Source organism: Oncorhynchus kisutch, linkage group LG14 (genome assembly GCF_002021735.2).
Source record: "Oncorhynchus kisutch isolate 150728-3 linkage group LG14, Okis_V2, whole genome shotgun sequence".
Classification (NCBI taxonomy): Eukaryota; Metazoa; Chordata; class Actinopteri; order Salmoniformes; family Salmonidae; genus Oncorhynchus; species Oncorhynchus kisutch.
The window spans coordinates 84746890-84761889 of NC_034187.2; the positions used below are offsets into that span (position 1 = coordinate 84746890).

General features: G+C 45.8%; 1 protein-coding gene across 1 annotated transcript in view; it reads left to right on the forward strand.

Moving 5' to 3' along the window:
* LOC109903313 (acetylcholinesterase collagenic tail peptide) overlaps positions 1 to 15000 on the forward strand; it is a 33894-nt gene that overhangs the window by 5620 nt on the left and 13274 nt on the right. The window contains exons 6-8 of the mRNA XM_031789104.1: positions 8028 to 8054; positions 11052 to 11123; positions 11213 to 11275. Of these exons, the coding sequence (XP_031644964.1) occupies positions 8028 to 8054; positions 11052 to 11123; positions 11213 to 11275 (162 nt within the window). The remainder of the gene's footprint in view (positions 1 to 8027; positions 8055 to 11051; positions 11124 to 11212; positions 11276 to 15000) is intronic.

Here is a 15000-nt window from a genome sequence, read left to right on the forward strand (position 1 = left end):
AGCTTCTGAAACAACTCAAACAGATGTCTGTAGCTGCTGAAACAACTCAAACAGATGTCTGTAGCTGCTGAAACAACTCAAACAGATGTCTGTAGCTGCTTCTGAAACAACTCAAACAGATGTCTGTAGCTGCTGAAACAACTCAAACAGATGTCTGTAGCTGCTGAAACAACTCAAACAGATGTCTGTAGCTGCTGAAACAACTCAAACAGATGTCTGTAGCTGCTGGAGTGAAATATGTACCTTACCAGTCAAAAGTTTGGACACAGCTACTCAGTCAAGGGTTTTCCTTTATTTTTACATTTGTTAAACTTTTTTATCAGTTGTGGTGTTTTATTTATTTATTTTATTTTATTTAACCTTTATTTAACCAGGTAGGCTAGTTGAGAACACCTTTATTTAACCAGGTAGGCTAGTTGAGAACACCTTTATTTAACCAGGTAGGCTAGTTGAGAACACCTTTATTTAACCAGGTAGGCTAGTTGAGAACACCTTTATTTAACCAGGTAGGCTAGTTGAGAACAAGTTCTCATTTACAATTGCGACCTGGCCAAGGTAAAGCAAAGCAGTTCGACACGTACAACAACACAGAGTTACACATGGAGTAAAACAAACGTACAAGGTAGGGGTGGAATACAGACGATGGCCCTATTTGGTAAAATACCAAGTCTATGTTTTGGCAAGAACAGCTCAAATAAGCAAAGAGAAATGACAGACCTTCTTGACTTTAAGACATGAAGGTCAGTCAATACGGAACATTTCGATAACTTTGAACATTTCTTCAAGTGCAGTCACAAAAACCATCAAGTGCTATGATGGAACTGGCTATCCTGAGGACCGCCACAGGAGAGGAAGACCCAGAGTTACCTCTGCTGCAGAGGTTAAGTTCATTAGAGTTACCAGCCCAAATAAATGCTTCACAGAGTTTAAGTAACAGACACATCTCAACATCTCAACTGTTCAGAGGAGACTGCGTGAATCAGGCCTTCATGGTCGAATTGCTGCAAAGAAACCACTACTAAAGGACACCAATAATAAGAAGAGACTTGCTTGGGCCAAGAAACACGAGCAATGGACAATAGACTGAAGGGAATCTGTTGTTTTGATGAGTCCAAATTTAAGAGTTTTGGTTCCAACCGCTGTGTCTTTGTGACACGCAGAGTAGGTGATCAGATGATCTCCGCATGTGTGGTTCCCACCGTGAAGCATGGAGGGGGAGGTGTGATCAGGCTTTTCTGGTGACACTGTCAGTGAATCATTTAGAATTCAAGGCACACTTAATCAGCATGGCTACCACAGCCTTCTGCAGCGATACGCCATCCCATCTGGTTTGCGCTTAATGGGACTGTCATTTGTTTTTCAACAGGACAATGACCTAACACACCTCCAGGCTGTGTATGGGCTAAATGACCAAGATGGAGAGTGATGGAGTGCTGCATCAGATGACCTGGCCTCCACAATCACCTGACCTCAACCCAATTGAGATGGTTTGGGATGAATTGGACCGCAGAGTGAAGGAAAAGCAGCCAACAAATGCTCAGCATATGTGGGAACTCCTTCAAGACTGTTGGAAAAGCATTCCAGGTGAAGCTGGTTGAAAGAATGTGAAGAGTTGACAAAGCTGTCCTTAAGGCAAAGGATGACCGCTTTGAAGAATATAAAATATAAAATATTTAGATTCAACAATTTTTTTGGTTACTACATGATTCGATAAGTCTAATTTCATAGTTGTTGTCTTCACTATTATTCTACGATGTAGAAAATTGTAAACAATATATATATATATATATATATATATATATCACTAGAATGAGTAGGTGTGTCCAAACGTTTGACTGGTACTGTAGCTGTGCAGCGATGCTCCCCATCCAACCGGACAAAGCTTGAGAGGATCTGCAGAGAAGAATGGGAGAAAGTCCCCAAATACAGTTGTACCAAGCTTGTCGTGTGCTTTAAGTTTCACAATTGCGTAACAATAATAAAGGCAACGGTGAGTAAAAAAACAATATCCATGATTAAAAAGAGCTACACATTTATTCATTATTTAACTGGTAATTGAATCACGCTTTCCATTCGCCATTCAAGTGCATCGGCAAACTCTGCAGACTTCAGCGTGTCACACACCACTTTGCAATGAGCTGGAGGCAGTGGGCATTTTGAAAACATATATACGTATTAGCAACCCATGCTAGTTGTTGATAATCCTAGTCATATTAGCAACCCATGCTAGTTGTTGATAATCCTAGTCATATTAGCAACCCATGCTAATTGTTGCATATTTAGATTTCTATATTTCTAACGGATATTTTCTTATTTGTCACAATGGGGTTGTCCTGCTAATTGCATTATGGAACGAATATTTGCACGTAGCCTACTGCCCTGTTGCTCATTGCTACGCTTATAACTGGACGTAGCCTACTGCCCTGTTGCGCATTGCTACGCTTATAACTGGACGTAGCCTACTGCCCTGTTGCTCATTGCTACGCTTATAACTGGACGTAGCCTACTGCCCTGTTGCGCATTGCTACGCTTATAACTAGATGTAGCCTACTGCCCTGTTGCTCATTGCTACGCTTATAACTGGACGTAGCCTACTGCCCTGTTGCTCATTGCTACGCTTATAACTGGACGTAGCCTACTGCCCTGTTGCTCATTGCTACGCTTATAACTGGACGTAGCCTACTGCCCTGTTGCGCATTGCTACGCTTATAACTGGACGTAGCCTACTGCCCTGTTGCGCATTGCTACGCTTATAACTGGACGTAGCCTACTGCCCTGTTGCTCATTGCTACGCTTATAACTGGACGTGGCCTACTGCCCTGTTGCGCATTGCTACGCTTATAACTGGACGTAGCCTACTGCCCTGTTGCGCATTGCTACGCTTATAACTGGACGTAGCCTACTGCCCTGTTGCGCATTGCTACGCTTATAACTGGACGTAGCCTACTGCCCTGTTGCTCATTGCTACGCTTATAACTTGACGTAGCCTACTGCCCTGTTGCTCATTGCTACGCTTATAACTGGACGTAGCCTACTGCCCTGTTGCTCATTGCTACGCTTATAACTGGACGTAGCCTACTGCCCTGTTGCTCATTGCTACGCTTATAACTGGACGTAGCCTACTGCCCTGTTGCTCATTGCTACGCTTATAACTGGACGTAGCCTACTGCCCTGTTGCGCAATGCTACGCTTATAACTGGACGTAGCCTACTGCCCTGTTGCGCATTGCTACGCTTATAACTGGACGTAGCCTACTGCCCTGTTGCGCATTGCTACGCTTATAACTGGACGTAGCCTACTGCCCTGTTGCGCATTGCTACGCTTATAACTGGACGTAGCCTACTGCCCTGTTGCTCATTGCTACGCTTATAACTGGACGCAGCCTACTGCCCTGTTGCTCATTGCTACGCTTATAACTGGACGTAGCCTACTGCCCTGTTGCTCATTGCTACGCTTATAACTGGACGTAGCCTACTGCCTTGTTGCTCATTGCTACGCTTATAACTGGATGTAGCCTACTGCCCTGTTGCTCATTGCTACGCTTATAACTGGACGTAGCCTACTGCCCTGTTGCGCAATGCTACGCTTATAACTGGACGTAGCCTACTGCCCTGTTGCGCATTGCTACGCTTATAACTGGACGTAGCCTACTGCCCTGTTGCGCATTGCTACGCTTATAACTGGACGTAGCCTACTGCCCTGTTGCTCATTGCTACGCTTATAACTGGACGTAGCCTACTGCCCTGTTGCTCATTGCTACGCTTATAACTGGACGTAGCCTACTGCCCTGTTGCTCATTGCTACGCTTATAACTGGACGTAGCCTACTGCCCTGTTGCTCATTGCTACGCTTATAACTGGACGTAGCCTACTGCCCTGTTGCTCATTGCTACGCTTATAACTGGACGTAGCCTACAGCCCTGTTGCTCATTGCTACGCTTATAACTGGACGTAGCCTACTGCCCTGTTGCTCGTTGCTACGCTTATAACTGGACGTAGCCTACTGCCCTGTTGCGCATTGCTACGCTTATAACTGGACGTAGCCTACATCTACTGCTTGTATGAACCAACAGAATAGGTCATATTTTCTACTATAGGGGATAGTAGATTGACATAGGCTAGTGATTTTGTTATTCGTTACTTGTCCTGTTGGCTGAGGATAAGTAAATGTGGGCAGTTATTCTAACATAGGCGACGCTTGGGTTTTCAAGTTTGGGGAAGCTAATGTTCGCCATTAAAACACAACTTTAAAATAGGAAGCATTCCATGCTACCTCGCATTTGCAAACGTATGTAATATATCCTTCTATTCCCAATGTGATGATTAGATTGGATAGTCATAATGTAACCAAATAATATAAATCAATCACTGTTCGCAACAACAACAACAACAACAACAACAACAACAACAACAACAACAACAACAACAACAAAAGACTGTTCAACGCAGCGTGTGGTGGCGTAGAGTAGGACTATGCTATAGGCTATATATCAGATACAATTATTCTCCTTCCTTTCGCACAGGAAAATGTTTTATAAACACATTTCGTGCAATTATATTACACATGATATGACTGGAGACATTAGCAGAATCTTTTTTAATTAATAAGATGTAAAAAAAATGACAGGGTAGAGTACTTTACTGACAGTGACAAACAGATCAATGCCATTGGCTGATCCATATATTACGAAAATGGGAGACACAAATACAACATGGAGGAGATTAACGTCCAAAAACAAACAACAGTTTTTTATTTTACCTTTATTTTACTAGACAAGTCAGTTAAGAACAAATCCTTATTTTCAATGACGGCCTAGGAACAGTAGGGTTAACTGGTCTAGGAACAGTAGGGTTAACTGGTCTAGGAACAGTAGGGTTAACTGGTCTAGGAACAGTAGGGTTAACTGGTCTAGGAACAGTAGGGTTAACTGGTCTAGGAACAGTAGGGTTAACTGGTCTAGGAACAGTGGAACAGTAGGTTAACTGGTCTAGGAACAGTGGAACAGTAGGGTTAACTGGTCTAGGAACAGTAGGGTTAACTGGTCTAGGAACAGTAGGGTTAACTGGTCTAGGAACAGTAGGGTTAACTGGTCTAGGAACAGTAGGGTTAACTGGTCTAGGAACAGTGGAACAGTAGGTTAACTGGTCTAGGAACAGTGGGTTAACTGGTCTAGGAACAGTGGGTTAACTGGTCTAGGAACAGTGGGTTAACTGGTCTAGGAACAGTGGAACAGTGGGTTAACTGGTCTAGGAACAGTGGAACAGTAGGTTAACTGGTCTAGGGACAGTGGGTTAACTGGTCTAGGAACAGTGGGTTAACTGGTCTAGGAACAGTGGGGTTAACTGGTCTAGGAACAGTGGGTTAACTTGTCTAGGAACAGTGGGTTAACTGGTCTAGGAACAGTGGAACAGTGGGTTAACTGGTCTAGGAACAGTGGGTTAACTGGTCTAGGGACAGTGGGTTAACTGGTCTAGGAACAGTGGGTTAACTGGTCTAGGAACAGTGGGGTTAACTGGTCTAGGAACAGTGGGTTAACTTGTCTAGGAACAGTGGGTTAACTGGTCTAGGAACAGTGGGTTAACTGGTCTAGGAACAGTGGGTTAACTGGTCTAGGAACAGTGGGGTTAACTGGTCTAGGAACAGTGGGTTAACTTGTCTAGGAACAGTGGGTTAACTGGTCTAGGAACAGTGGGTTAACTGGTCTAGGAACAGTAGGTTAACTGGTCTAGGAACAGTAGGTTAACTGGTCTAGGAACAGTGGGGTTAACTGGTCTAGGAACAGTGGGGTTAACTGGTCTAGGAACAGTGGGTTAACTGGTCTAGGAACAGTGGGTTAACTAGTCTAGGGACAGTGGGTTAACTGGTCTAGGAACAGTGGAACAGTGGGTTAACTGGTCTAGGAACAGTGGAACAGTAGGTTAACTGGTCTAGGGACAGTGGGTTAACTGGTCTAGGAACAGTGGGTTAACTGGTCTAGGAACAGTGGGTTAACTGGTCTAGGAACAGTGGGGTTAACTGGTCTAGGAACAGTGGGTTAACTTGTCTAGGAACAGTGGGTTAACTGGTCTAGGAACAGTGGGTTAACTGGTCTAGGAACAGTGGGTTAACTGGCCTAGGGACAGTGGGTTAACTGGTCTAGGAACAGTGGGTTAACTGGTCTAGGAACAGTGGGTTAACTGGTCTAGGAACAGTGGGTTAACTGGTCTAGGAACAGTGGGTTAACTGCCTGTTCAGGGGCAGAATGACAGATTTGTACCTTGTCAGCTCGGGGGTTTGAACGTGCAACCTTCCGGTTACTAGTCCAACGCTCTAACCACTAGGCCACCCTGCCGCCCCAATGAAAGATACAGTGAATATTGCCAAATTAATCAGGGACACGGCCAGTGTTCTCCGCTGCTGCCAACAAGACAACGTTTTGCTCAGTTAAATTGAGAATTTGTATAACCAAAAGACAGATCGGACTGTTTTCATTGTCTTCTCTTTACAGAAATAGGCATTTTGTTTTGGAAACTGTTTCTTTTTCCATCGATTGTATTTTTTAAATGCCTCGCTGGGTCGTCCTGCTTTTCACTGACAGTTGCAACTCAACAATCACCTATTATGGCATTTGCTGCACTCTCTGCCCACATTGCAGGCCCTTCCAACTGTAGTCTATGTAAAACAATCCACAGCTTTAAAAGCAAAACTAATAAAGTTAATGATCCTCAGTGGCAAAGACAGGAGTAAGATAATTAGGCTAAATCATTTTGGCCATTTAATTCAATGTACTTTAGGAAAAGCTTTGGTTTCACCTGGCCTTATGGACGCGCCTCGTGTATCTTCTATCATCTACTACTCATCGGAATTCCTTAAGAATGACTCACGCAGTGGAATCTGAGTTACATGTTCTGTTAAAAGATGAATGACCATAAACTGAATGTGATTTCTATCCTTCTGAGAACTGTGGTTGGATGCCAGACATCAGGTTATTGAACCAATGCATATGTCTTGTCCGGAGCCACATTTTCCAAACAGAAGCCCTGGTGTCTGTCTGTCTGTCTGTCTGTCTGTCTGTCTGTCTGTCTGTCTGTCTGTCTGTCTGTCTGTCTGTCTGTCTGTCTGTCTGTCTGTCTGTCTGTCTGTCTGTCTGTCTGTCAACATGTCTGTCTGTCAACATGTCTGTGTGTCTGCCAACATGTCTGTCTGTCAACATGTCTGTCTGTCTGTCTGTCTGTGTGTCTACATGTCTGTCTGTCAACATGTATGTCTGTCTGTCTGTCTGTCAACATGTCTGTCTGTCTGCCAACATGTCTGTCAACATGTCTGTCAACATGTCTGTCTGTCAACATGTCTGTCTGTCTGCCAACATGTCTGTCTGTCTGTCTGTGTGTCTACATGTCTGTCTGTCAACATGTCTGTCTGTCTGTGTGTCTACATGTCTGTCTGTCTGTCTGTCAACATGTCTGTGTGTCTGTCTGTCTGTCTGTCAACATGTCTGTCTGTCTGTCTGTCTGTCTGTCAACATGTCTGTGTGTCTGTCTGTCTGTCAACATGTCTGTGTGTCTGTGTATCTACATGTCTGTCTGTCTGTCTGTCTGTCTGTCTGTCTGTCTGTCTGTCTGTCTGTCTGTCTGTCTGTCTGTCTGTCTGTCTGTCTGTCTGTCTGTCTGTCTGTCTGTCTGTCAACATGTCTGTCTGTCAACATGTCTGTGTGTCTGTCTGTCTGTCAACATGTCTGTGTGTCTGTGTGTCTGTCTGTCTGTCTGTCTGTCTGTCTGTCTGTCTGTCTGTCTGTCTGTCTGTCTGTCTGTCTGTCTGTCTGTCTGTCTGTCTGTCTGTCTGTCTGTCTGTCTGTCTGTCTGTCTGTCTGTGTGTCTGTGTTTCTGTTTCTGTGCGTGAGAGAGAGAGATGTATGCCTTGTATGACCTCTAATGTTTTCGACACCATTAGAGACTCATCGTGTGTGTGTGTGTGTGTTTTTGTCATCCTTCTCGGTGAGTACTAATGAACACACGTCTCCTCATCCCTCATTTCTTCTCGTCCTCCAGGGAGAGATCGGACGACCAGGGTCAAAGGTGAGACACTCCTCCTCTCGCTCCCTCGCCCATCTCTCCCTCTCTCTCTCTCTCTCTCTCTCTCTCTCTCCCTCCTCTGCAGTCTATCTCCTTCTCCTCTGCAGTGTCTCTCTCCTCCTCTGCAGTGTCTCTCTCCTTCTGCTCTGCAGTGTCTCTTTCCCTGTCCTCTGCAGTGTCTCTCTCCTTCTCCTCTGCAGTGTCTCTTTCCCTGTCCTCTGCAGTGTCTCTCTCCCTGTCCTCTGCAGTGTCTCTTTCCCTGTCCTCTGCAGTGTCTCTTTCCCTGTCCTCTGCAGTGTCTCTCTCCCTGTCCTCTGCAGTGTCTCTCCCTGTCCTCTGCAGTGTCTCTCTCCTTCTCTTCTGCAGTGTCTCTCTCCTTCTCCTCTGCAGTGTCTCTCTCCCTGTCCTCTGCAGTCTCTCTCTCCCTGTCCTCTAGTCTCTCTCCTTCTCCTCTGCAGTGTCTATCTCCCTGTCCTCTGCAGTGTCTCTCTCCTTCTCCTCTGCAGTGTCTCTTCTTCTCCTCTGCAGTGTCTCTTCTTCTCCTCTGCAGTGTCTCTCCTTGTCCTCTGCAGTGTCTCTCTCCCTGTCCTCTGCAGTGTCTCTCTCCCTGTCCTCTGCAGTGTCTCTCTCCTTCTCCTCTGCAGTGTCTCTTCTTCTCCTCTGCAGTGTCTCTCCTTGTCCTCTGCAGTGTCTCTCTCCCTGATCTCTGCAGTGTCTCTCTCCCTGTCCTCTGCAGTGTCTCTCTCCCTGTCCTCTGCAGTGTCTCTCTCCCTGTCCTCTGCAGTGTCTCTCTCCTTCTCCTCTGCAGTGTCTCTCTCCCTGTCCTCTGCAGTCTCTCTCCTTCTCCTCTGCAGTGTCTCTATCCCTGTCCTCTGCAGTGTCTCTATCCCTGTCCTCTGCAGTGTCTCTCTCTTTCTCCTCTGCAGTCTCTCTCCTTCTCCTCTGCAGTGTCTCTCTCCCTGTCCTCTGCAGTGTCTCTCTCCCTGTCCTCTGCAGTGTCTCTCTCCCTGTCCTCTAGTCTCTCTCCTTCTCCTCTGCAGTGTCTCTCTCCTTCTCCTCTGCAGTGTCTCTCTCCTTCTCCTCTGCAGTGTCTCTCTCCTTCTCCTCTGCAGTGTCTCTCTCCTTCTCCTCTGCAGTGTCTCTCTCCCTGTCCTCTGCAGTGTCTCTCTCCCTGTCCTCTGCAGTGTCTCTCTCCTTCTCCTCTGCAGTGTCTTTCTCCTTCTCCTCTACAGTGTCTCTCTCCTTCTCCTCTGCAGTGTCTCTCTCCTTCTCCTCTGCAGTGTCTCTCTCCTTCTCCTCTGCAGTGTCTCTCTCCTTCTCCTCTGCAGTGTCTCTCTCCCTGTCCTCTGCAGTGTCTCTCTCCTTCTCCTCTGCAGTGTCTCTCTCCTTCTCCTCTGCAGTGTCTCTCTCTCCTTCTCCTCTACAGTGTCTCTCTCTCCTTCTCCTCTACAGTGTCTCTCTCCTTCTCTTCTGCAGTGTCTCTCTCCTTCTTCTCTGCAGTGTCTCTCTCTCCTTCTTGGCTCTGGTCCATCAACTGTGTGTGTGTGTGTGTGTGTGTGTGTGTGTGTGTGTGTGTGTGTGTGTGTGTGTGTGTGTGTGTGTGTGTGTGTGTGTGTGTGTGTGTGTGTGTGTGTGTGTGTGTGTGTGTGTGTGTACTGCATCCCCCTCTGCAGTTCTAATCTCCCTAAGTGCTTGTGTTCTCTATGGTAAATCACTAAGACATTCTGGCCACACACACTCACACACCACACCACACCACACACACTCACACACCACTCTAAAGCCCACTGGTTAATGACACTGAGCTGAAGGAATACACACTCTGTGGCAGATAATATATTCGTTCAGGGATCCCTATCAAATAGCTATCCGCCCACCTATGATTGGCTCGCCAAGCAGTTCTGAAAGCGTTTTTTAAATGTGTTCCATCGTAAACTGTCAGAAACATAAAGCTGACCCTGGTTAACCACGATTGGCTTAAAAAGCCAAACCTAACACAATATCTGCCAATTAATGTCTAGCAATATTGCTCCTGTCTGTCTGATTGGTGTGCACATTTGTCAATCACTCCGTTTTTTTTAGCCAATTAGCGATGCTAGTAATGATAGTGGTAGAAAGAAAGAAAGAAAGACAGAAAGATATTGTGAATGTTTGTGTCAACTTGGCGATCACTGTTTAGCAAAGCTCTGCCATGAGCCGTAGGCCTATCAGAAATATCACGAGACCAATACATTCCCTCTCTTTCTTAATGCACAATTAAAGGGGAATTACACTAAAAAAATATGAATTTGTTTAGTTTTTTGTTTGTGATTTAAGCATTGACATGGACTCAGAACATACATTTTCGATGTTTTCGCTATGAATAATTGTAATATTGAGAATAAAAAATATATAATTATAATAATAATAATTATAATAATTATAATTATAATAATTATAATTATAATAATAATTATAATAATTATAACAATAATTATAATAATAATAGTAATAATTATAATAATAATAATAATAATAATAATAGTAATAATTATAATAGTAATAATAATAATAGTAATAATTATAATAATAATTATAATAATAATAGTAATAATTATAATAATAATTATAATAATAATAGTAATAATTATAATAATAGTAATAATTATAATAATAATTATAATAATAATAGTAATAATTATAATTATAATAATAATAATTGAAAGGAAAATAAAACAAAGAAAACAGAATTCGAGAAAATAGAAAATATAATTTTCCCCTTGAAGTTGTTTATTACCATTATTTGACCAGGTATATTGACAGAAAACACATCTCTTGTACACCAAGGAACCGGGGAAGAGTTGTTTATGAAACCTTCTTCTTCTTTTTAACACTTTTTAGTCTGCTGAGGGGAGATAATAATGGCGTGTGTTTGCTGTATTTAAATATTGCATATAATTGTTTGGTCTGTTGCACCTTAAATGTCTTTGGATCCAAATCAAGTTGATGTGTGTACTCCAGGGTCGTACTGGTCCTCCTGGGTTACCAGGGAGACAGGGACCAGCCGGATGGCCCGGTCCAGAGGGACCCAAAGTAAGTCCACCCCTCCCCATAATGAATACCTCACTATGACGGTCTCCCTGTGTCAACAACACTCAGGTGAATTAACATTCTGGTTCCAGGGAGAGAAAGGAGAGCTGGGGCTGATGGGCCTGCCGGGGCTGAGAGGACCACCTGGAACCAAGGTCTGTATCACAGACACATTTCCCTCTCTCACGGGCATGAAGTCAGGAAAAACACATTCACACGTCATAAACACAAGACAACAAAAAAATAGGTCCCTTTTCTCCGACACCGAAGCACCGCCGTCAACTGTTATATTTCACAGCGAATGCTGCAGAGAAAGAGAACTCCTTATTCGGCAACTGGTTTGGCCGCGTCACACACACACGACTGTCTGTTTAAACGTGTCTGAAAACAGGCTCTACTATATCTACCTCTACTTCTACTTCTCTACTTGTCTACTTCTACTTCTCTACTTCTACTTTTCTACTTCTACTTCTCTACTTGTCTACTTCTACTTCTCTACTTCTACTTCTCTACTTCTACTTCTCTACTTCTACTTCTCTACTTCTCTACTTCTACTTCTCTACTTCTCTACTTCTCCTTCTCTACTTCTCTACTTCTCTACTTCTCTACTTCTACTTCTCTACTTCTACTTCTCTACTTCTCTACTGCTACTTCTCTACTTCTACTTCTCTACTTCTCTACTTCTCTACTTCTACTTCTCTACTTCTACTTCTCTACTGCTACTTCTCTACTTCTACTTCTCTACTTCTCTACTAATCATCTCAGCTGTAATTGAACGAGTTATGGGAAGCACGCGATCCTTTCGTTGCTTTTCTTGTGGACAGAATAAAACAGGGTTGGGCGCGATTACTTGAAACATTTACTAACCTTGTCCGTAAGCGTCAAATAAACGAGAGAGAAAAAATAAAACCAAAAGAAAAGTTATTTCAACCCGGTAATATTGTTTTTCTGTTTGCTCTAGAATTGTATTATCAATAATAAAACTAAGCCCTAGAATAGTAGACTGGAACAGTCGGATAGGAATGTCCTTTAGCACAGCGCCTTGTTCTAAACCCGTCAAGTAGAAGCACAAGGAATCTCTCTGTCGATGGGAGGAGTATTAGGCTGTTAGTGACCAATAGTATTAGGCTGTTAGTGACCAATAGTATTAGGCTGTTAGTGACCAATAGTATTAGGCTGTTAGTGACCAATAGTATTAGGCTGTTAGTGACCAATAGTATTAGGCTGTTAGTGACCAATAGTATTAGGCTGTTAGTGACCAATAGTATTAGGCTGTTAGTGACCAATAGTATTAGGCTGTTCGTGACCAATAGTATTAGGCTGTTAGTGACCAATAGTATTAGGCTGTTAGTGACCAATAGTATTAGGCTGTTAGTGACCAATAGTATTAGGCTGTTAGTGACCAATAGTATTAGGCTGTTAGTGACCAATAGTATTAGGCTGTTAGTGACCAATAGTATTAGGCTGTTAGTGACCAATAGTATTAGGCTGTTAGTGACCAATAGTATTAGGCTGTTAGTGATAGGCACCAATATCTAACATATTTTTTTCAAGATGAAAAGAAAACAGAAAGTGACTGACCTGCACAGATAGGAACGTGACAAAGTGTCCAGACTGACCAGTAGGCTAGGTGTCAATGACGGGGGTGGCAGATAGCCTAGTGGTTAGAGGGGGAGGCAGATAGTCTAGTGGTTAGAGGGGGAGGCAGATAGCCTAGTGGTTAGAGGGGGTGGCAGATAGGCTAGGTGTCAATGACGGGGGTGGCAGATAGGCTAGGTGTCAATGACGGGGGTGGCAGATAGCCTAGTGGTTAGAGGGGGTGGCAGATAGCCTAGTGTCTTAGAGGGGGTGGCAGATAGCCTAGTGGTTAGAGGGGGAGGCAGATAGCCTAGTGGTTAGAGGGGGTGGCAGATAGGCTAGGTGTCAATGACGGGGGTGGCAGATAGCCTAGTGGTTAGAGGGGGTGGCAGATAGCCTAGTGGTTAGAGGGGGTGGCAGATAGCCTAGTGGTTAGAGGGGGTGGCAGATAGCCTAGTGTCTTAGAGGGGGTGGCAGATAGCCTAGTGGTTAGAGGGGGAGGCAGATAGCCTAGTGGTTAGAGGGGGTGGCAGATAGCCTAGTGGTTAGAGGGGGTAGCAGATAGCCTAGTGGTTAGAGGGGGGTGGCAGATAGCCTAGTGGTTAGAGGGGGAGGCAGATAGCCTAGTGGTTAGAGGGGGTGACAGATAGGCTAGGTGTCAATGACGGGGGTGGCAGATAGCCTAGTGGTTAGAGGGGGTGGCAGATAGCCTAGAGGTTAGAGGGGGTGGCAGATAGCCTAGTGGTTAGAGGGGGGTGGCAGATAGCCTAGTGTCTTAGAGGGGGTGGCAGATAGCCTAGTGGTTAGAGGGGGAGGCAGATAGCCTAGTGGTTAGAGGGGGTGGCAGATAGGCTAGGTGTCAATGACGGGGGTGGCAGATAGCCTAGTGGTTAGAGGGGGTGGCAGATAGCCTAGAGGTTAGAGGGGGTGGCAGATAGCCTAGTGGTTAGAGGGGGTGGCAGATAGCCTAGTGTCTTAGAGGGGGTGGCAGATAGTCTAGTGGTTAGAGGGGGAGGCAGATAGCCTAGTGGTTAGAGGGGGTGGCAGATAGGCTAGGTGTCAATGACGGGGGTGGCAGATAGCCTAGTGGTTAGAGGGGGTGGCAGATAGCCTAGAGGTTAGAGGGGGTGGCAGATAGCCTAGTGGTTAGAGGGGGTGGCAGATAGTCTAGTGTCTTAGAGGGGGTGGCAGATAGCCTAGTGGTTAGAGGGGGAGGCAGATAGCCTAGTGGTTAGAGGGGGTGGCAGATAGGCTAGGTGTCAATGACGGGGGTGGCAGATAGCCTAGTGGTTAGAGGGGGTGGCAGATAGCCTAGTGGTTAGAGGGGGTGGCAGATAGCCTAGTGGTTAGAGGGGGTGGCAGATAGCCTAGTGGTTAGAGGGGGTGGCAGATAGCCTAGTGGTTAGAGGGGGTGGCAGATAGCCTAGTGGTTAGAGGGGGAGGCAGATAGCCTAGTGGTTAGAGGGGGTGGCAGATAGCCTAGTGGTTAGAGGAGGGAGGCAGGTAGCCTAGTGGTTAGAGGGGGGTGGCAGGTAGCCTAGTGGTTAGAGGGGGAGGCAGGTAGCCTAGTGGTTAGAGGGGGAGGCAGGTAGCCTAGTGGTTAGAGGGGGAGGCAGGTAGCCTAGTGGTTAGAGGGGGGAGGCAGGTAGCCTAGTGGTTAGAGGGGGAGACAGGTAGCCTAGTGGTTAGAGGGGGAGGCAGGTAGCCTAGTGGTTAGAGGGGGAGGCAGGTAGCCTAGTGGTTAGAGGGAGTGGCAGGTAGCCTAGTGGTTAGAGGGGGAGGCAGGTAGCCTAGTGGTTAGAGGGGGAGGCAGGTAGCCTAGTGGTTAGAGGGGGAGGCAGGTAGCCTAGTGGTTAGAGGGGGAGGCAGGTAGCCTAGTGGTTAGAGGGGGGAGGCAGGTAGCCTAGTGGTTAGAGGGAGTGGCAGGTAGCCTAGTGGTTAGAGGGAGTGGCAGGTAGCCTAGTGGTTAGAGGGAGTGGCAGGTAGCCTAGTGGTTAGAGGGGGAGGCAGGTAGCCTAGTGGTTAGAGGGAGTGGCAGGTAGCCTAGTGGTTAGAGGGGGAGGCAGGTAGCCTAGTGGTTAGAGGGGGAGGCAGGTAGCCTAGTGGTTAGAGGGGGAGGCAGGTAGCCTAGTGGTTAGAGGGGGAGGCAGGTAGCCTAGTGGTTAGAGGGGGAGGCAGGTAGCCTAGTGGTTAGAGGGGGGAGGCAGGTAGCCTAGTGGTTAGAGGGAGTGGCAGGTAGCCTAGTGGTTAGAGGGAGTGGCAGGTAGCCTAGTGGTTAGAGGGAGTGGCAGGTAGCCTAGTG